Source organism: Haliotis rufescens, unplaced genomic scaffold (assembly GCF_023055435.1).
Source record: "Haliotis rufescens isolate VD_foot unplaced genomic scaffold, xgHalRufe1.0.p SCAF_21, whole genome shotgun sequence".
In the NCBI taxonomy this organism is placed as follows: Eukaryota; Metazoa; Mollusca; class Gastropoda; order Lepetellida; family Haliotidae; genus Haliotis; species Haliotis rufescens.
The window spans coordinates 3,616,626-3,623,113 of record NW_025963902.1 but is presented as its reverse complement, the minus strand read 5'-3'; the positions used below and the strand labels follow the sequence as shown (position 1 = coordinate 3,623,113).

Genomic DNA, 6,488 nt, shown 5'->3' with positions numbered 1-6,488 from the left:
AAGCGCTTCGAACTGTTGCAGACCACTGGGTGAGCGAGTTAGTTGCTTTCTCTAAGCGATTGGTGGCTTGCAACGCGCCCCAAGTAATTTAACAATAATGTAGGGAGACATTTGAACATTTGCAGTAAAGTATAGTGCTATACTAAAGTAGCAGTGTAACATTTACGATTGAAGTGACGATGAGTCATTAAAAGTATCATGTCTGAAACTGATATAAAGAACATGTTGGACTAACGAGGACTCTATTATTTTATTTTATATTACATGTACACTGAATGTACATTTATATATATTTATATATATCCCTGTTGATGTAAATAACATATATATATATATATATATATATATATATATATATATATATATATATATATATATATATATATATATATATATATATATATTGCCCAGTAGTGTATATGTAACTCCCTTGGTTAATCCAGAGTAAAATCTAAATTAATGATAATCTTGTTGATGTCAATAACATATAACTATATATATATATACAGTATATGACATTGTTATTTACATCAACAAAATTATCATTAATTTAGATTTTACTCTGGATTAACCAAGGGAGTTACATTTACACTGCTGGGCAAAGGAAAGTATACCCCGATGCTTGAGGGTGGATAAATATAAAACAAACAAGAAACGATTATTTGATGATGAGGTATTTGCTAAGGTATTAAGTTATGATTTTAGCCTTACGTTTGCAGTGTTTCGGCGACTGATATAGTCTTGTGATGACGTTGGTAATATTTTGTCTTTGTCAATTTTATGTCTTTCCTTTCTTTAAGCCGGCAGTTAAATTTTATAATTAAATATACCTTTCAGGAAAGGACGAGAAAATAGGCATTTGCTCGCAAGGATATTTTGCAAAGCAAATGAAATGGGGCTTACAATATGGTCAGGTGTATTCATGTATTGGCTTCCCTACCTATATGTAACGTTTTCCCCTATTCCCTTTTTTGTGTTTGTTTAAAAAATCACACCAAACCTGGAAAGTTAACAAAAAAAACCAGAAACATGGCTTTTTACCGCATTGCATTTCAATGTGGATTTTCGCTCTTTTGTATCCTTAATTAAAAAAATAATCTAAACCTTTTCATCTCTTTCAGTTTACCAAATGACTATATCCCCTCGTAATTGTTTCACTAAACGGCGACACAATCTCCGCTTTTCAAACAGGGCATATTCAGGGCACATTGTCCAAGACAAACAGTAGGCTATTAGGTATACAGCACGAAGCTCCCAATAAATAACGGTGGACTTATACAGCCCGCTTTGTGTGGCCATTCCGGTCATTTAGTGATGAGAATAGAGTAGGCCGCCTGACAACTTCACCCAGTGTCTCCATGCTGGCTGCAACTGTTGGGGGATGCTTTCCTTCATCCCTCTTTGTTCCAGAGAGGTTGCATCAGATACTTTTATTGAAGTCATCGGGTTCAACGTCTAACGAACCCGGGAACACACAGCAGTATGTATACACGAAAAGGCATGAGACGGTATAAAAAGGGTCCGCTCAATTTAAGAATTGATGAAAATGTTTTGAAAACTTTTTGAAAGTTGTTCACAGGACCCGTTAAACATTTCTTCTCTCTACAGTACTGTCGGAAATGCCAGAAAATGCTTTTCTGTCTTCATTTAATAAATAAAAATCATAGGGCTGGCCAGAGACCTATGATTGTGGGTTCGAATCCCGCTTCACCCCGATTATGTTTCTAGGTTTGTCAGACCGCCTCCGTGGTCTAGTGGTAGAGCGTCCGCCCGGAGAGCGGAAGGACCGGGGTTCGATCCCCGGCCGCGTCATACCAAAAGACGTTAAAAGATAGTACTTGTTGTTACCCTGTCTGGCGCTCGGCATTAAGGGTCAAAACAAGGACTGGTCTGCTCGGAGTCAGTATACTGTGTCTGAGTGGGGTATTCATGTCAAACTGCGGCATGGTATCTCAGTGAGCTAGCACTATAAATCAGTCCGGACCAGTACAAGCAGCCACACAAACACACACACGAACATGCACGTCGCTACATAAGTGCAATAATCTTGGACGCGACGTTAAACCCCATTTCACCTTACCTAGGTTTATCAACACCATACCTGTGCTCGTGGGTTTGTTTCACCGTCTGACACCTGCATCACTTCGGGCTTTCCTCCCACATTAAGCTGACACGCCATGATATAACTGGAATACTGTGAAAAAAGTGGCATTTAACCCAACTCACTCACTTAACTCGCTCACTCTTCTGTGGTTGTTACTCCAACTAAGAATGTTTTGGGTGTCCGATCTTGCCGAAAATGACAAAAGCGCCTGTAAAATCGAACTACACTACACCACTGTGAAATAATTGATGGCGTCCAGCCCCCATCCCCTATTCCTGCATTGGGTGGTGTAAACTTACGTAAGATTGTCTGAAGTCGACATTGCTAGATGTCAGATAATTCTGCATGGTCGCCTTCAGATTACTCATGGTCGGTATGATAACTGGCGTTATCCATGACGATTGATTCATACTGAGCAGTTGAGTCATACGACTCTTGGTCAGAAGTTGTTTGACCAAGGCTACAACATTCAAGGCCTCAGTAAAACTTTCAAAAGGTTTTAAGGTAGACATGTGGAGGGCATTTCCAAATTTGACGCACCAGTGACAAAAATAATGTCCGATGCAATTCCCTGTTTCCCTGACTTGTGCCATATGTCGTGTTGTTTCGGGTGAACAATTGACTTGCCTTTGCATGTGTTTGTGACGGATGTCACCGATGGTGCAGGAGACGCTCACCTTTTCGCGAACACCTGGTATTATTACTTTTTGATAGTTATTCATAAACACATGCTCATGATATAGTCGGAATCGTAAAATCGACTCTGCTTTATGCAAAGATTTCTATTGGATATGGAAAGGGGTTTGTCGCTTTATTTCAAAACCAGTCTATGAACACATCACCATGAGTATCCTTATGGTGATAACCAGTTTTCTTTTTCGCCCTGAAAACTAGCTCACATCCATCAATAAGCCCCAGACTGCGGGTTCCGGCGTGCAAAACAGTGACACGAATACCTGTACCTGATGGTACCATGGATGCTTTTCGTCCACTACAGCCACATGTAGCCAGTGAAATGATGCGTGTTCACCCAGGTATCATCAGGGTAAATGGCCTGAAAGCCGTGACTGCGAGTCATGAATAGTACGGAGATGATGTGACCTCAAAGACAGGATGGACTATTTTCCCTTTGAAATCGGCTCGGTTATCGCCCAAAGCAGTGTATCAAAACCCCATCTCGTGGGGAGGAATGCCTTATGTAATCCGGGAAATAATTATTGTGTCTTTTATTTCCTCGGGGTACCTTCTGCTCGTAAAGCTTGTACGCTGTACGCCTGTTTTCGTTCGAAGTTTTCTCCTGTAAAATGGTCAACTTTTAACGGCAACATTTTGTTTCTAGTAATTCCGACAGTACATTGAGCACGTGTACATTGAGTGGAGATACACTTATATTAAGCTGATCCTATTTGGTTTCAGGAAGTGCTTTATATATATGTATATATATTTGACCGTAAGCTATAGTCTGGAAGGTAATTTAAGGTACCAACGTTTACTACAATATCTGAAAAACTATTGGACCTACTCCAGTCAAAGTTGGTATGAGTTTATTAAACAGGTAGGGCAATGAAATGGTGAACGAAGCACTCTTAAATATAAATTATTATACGAGCATGTGTGACATACTGATTTTATAAAGCAGAATAAGTTAGAATATTTGTATTTCCCGAGTGAGTTATTCATTTCATTTTGCCTTACCTGTTTCGAAATGGTCAAATTCAGATCAATATTTTCTCTTGTTGCGGAACATATGGACATTTTTAACATTCGAAAATGATCAGAGCAAAGCTATGAGGCAGATGAAATAGGAATGGAATAGGAAATAAGTTATGTTATCGCTAATTAGCTATATTTATTTCATGAGGTTTGTAAATATAGCTATTTTGTTAAAGATAAAAGACTGTGTTAAATTCAATTATTTTCAATGCATACATTCTGGCATTCCTGGCAAGTGCAAAAGGAGTTTTCGTGATACCATCCGCAAGATGAAGATACCATCAAGTTTTTCTCTTGTGTATTTATTGTTTAACACCAGCCTTTAAATAATCGAGTCTGGGCCAGACAAACCAGTGATTGATAGTAAAAGGTGCGTCCGATCCCTTAAGGGTGGATGACACGCAACATGTTAGCATATCGATATATTGCAATGTCATTCTTATTTCATTAGATCATTAACACAAAGACTAAAAGATATATATTTACAAAATTGGTCCCAATCTGTATCTGAATCAAACAAATGCACTTATTACAAAATGGTAAAAAATGATTTATATCCCGAAGAGTATTTATCTTGTTTAAATGTAAAACAATTCCAAGTTTCCTTAGCAAGATTTCGATGTTGTTCACATGATTTATTTATTGAAACTGGACGTTACACGGGTAGTACAAGAGAATAACGCATTTGTCACTTGTGCGCCCTGAATGACATTGCAGATGAATACCACTTCCTTCTTATATGCCAATTTTATGCAACAGTAAGGGCTAAGTACATACCTGAATATTACCATGTCAATCCCAATGTGGGGCGGTCGGGTAGCCTAGTGGTTAAAGCGTTCGCTCGTCACGCCAAAGACCCGGGTTCGATTCCCGACATGGGTACAATGTGTGAAGCCCATTTCTGGTGTCCCCCGCCGTGATATTGCTGGAATATTGCTAAAAGCGGCGTAAAACCGTACTCACTCACTCACTCAATCAATCAATCAATCCCAGTGTCTTTAGATTCACATCTCTGTTAAACAACTCTAAGTACTTACTTTTACAAATTGTATCTATGTACATTTATCATGCAATGAGACACAGAAAAATATTATGTTATAGACTCTACTAATCTGATTATACAAATCATAACTGTACTATAGGCCTGTGGCCTCCTCAGTACGGCAAAAAAGAAATTCATTGAAGTTGGTGAGGAACCACCAATGACATTCCAAACTTCTACAAACTTGAATCAAACTTGAGTTCCTAAAAACAGCCCAAGGCTTTCAACTCTGACTATTTGACCATCAATTCCATCAAACTGGGTAATGATATTTAAATTCAAAGCACCCAGACCTGTTTTCTCATTCGGTTAACGAGGATAATTGGTTGGTTGGTTTGTTCTTTAACGCCGCATTCAGCAATATTTCAACTATATGACGGCGATCTGTACATAATCGAGTCTGGACCTTACAATCCAGTGATTGATATCATGAGCATCGATCCACGCAGTTGGGATCGATGACCGTGCATCAACCAAGTCAGCGAGCCTGACCACCCGATACCGTTTGTCGCCTTTTACGACAAACATAGTCGCCTTTTACGGCAAGCATGGGTTGCTGAAGACCTATTCTACCCCGGATTTTCACGGGTCTAACGATGATAAAATAAGATCAAAACCTAGTCCGAATTTCAGGGTATATGACCGTGTCGAGATGTGGAATGCCTCTTTAACAATCACAACAATCCAAATACTCATATTTCATGACATTTTATTTTCCGCAAGAAACCACAGACATAAGTCATGTCACCAACACGGATGTCTTGATGCGCGCGGACCTTTATGCGCATGTGCCCAATTGCACAGACCAAGTGCCAGTGGGACAATCAAAACTTGACAGACTCCCCTGGTTGCAGATCACACCCTTGGTTTCATCCGCGAGGTCGGGGAACATAAATACGGCAGTTGGAGGACACGGGTACGAACATTCTGAAAACACAAATAGGCACAACGGCTCATATGCTGTATATTAGTCTTTTGGATTATTTGTTAACGTTTTTCTCAGTCCGTAAGGGTCTGTAGTCGAAATAAAAAGAAAATCAAAAAATCAAAATCAAAATTAAAGGTATCGATCTGAGGATACAGCTTTGGTACACTGTACATTTCTTCTTTTTGTCATTGATTTCGTGAAGATCATGTCAACACATTGAAGGCAGTTTCTCTTCATACGTCATAGAACTTCATACTACGCATGCCAACAGGCATTGAGTTCATTCTACTGAGTACTGCTTCCAACGACTATACATGATACCGAATACTTACAAATTTCCGTAGACGGCTTTTTTTTCACGGGTTCAATTTAGTTGTTGTCATACTTTCCAAGCATGTAGTTTTTATTACAGACATATTCTCTATATGAACACATCAACGTATTGACATGTGCAAACACTGAAAGGCTAAGGGATCCGATACTTAATAATGACAAAATGATGGATCAGATAGGAAATGAATCATTTGAAGTTTTACAATGCTGTGACGAGTATGAAACTGGCATGTCCATTTGAGTCTTGTTGGTTTGTTTGCTCTTAAACGCCGCACCGAGTCAAGACCAGACAATCCAGTGATTGACTTCATGAGAATTGATCTACACAATTGGGATACGAGGACATGCATCAACCGAGTCACCGAGCC

General features: G+C 39.2%; 1 protein-coding gene across 1 annotated transcript in view; it reads right to left on the bottom strand.

Annotated features, from left to right (window-relative positions):
- Window positions 1–5,551: 5,551 nt before the first annotated feature.
- The window catches only part of LOC124133415 (fibropellin-1-like), a 46,625-nt gene continuing 45,688 nt past the window's right edge, over window positions 5,552–6,488 (bottom strand). The window contains exon 28 of the mRNA XM_048401307.1: window positions 5,552–5,786. Coding sequence (XP_048257264.1) covers window positions 5,638–5,786 — 149 coding nt within the window. The 3' untranslated portion in view covers window positions 5,552–5,637. The remainder of the gene's footprint in view (window positions 5,787–6,488) is intronic.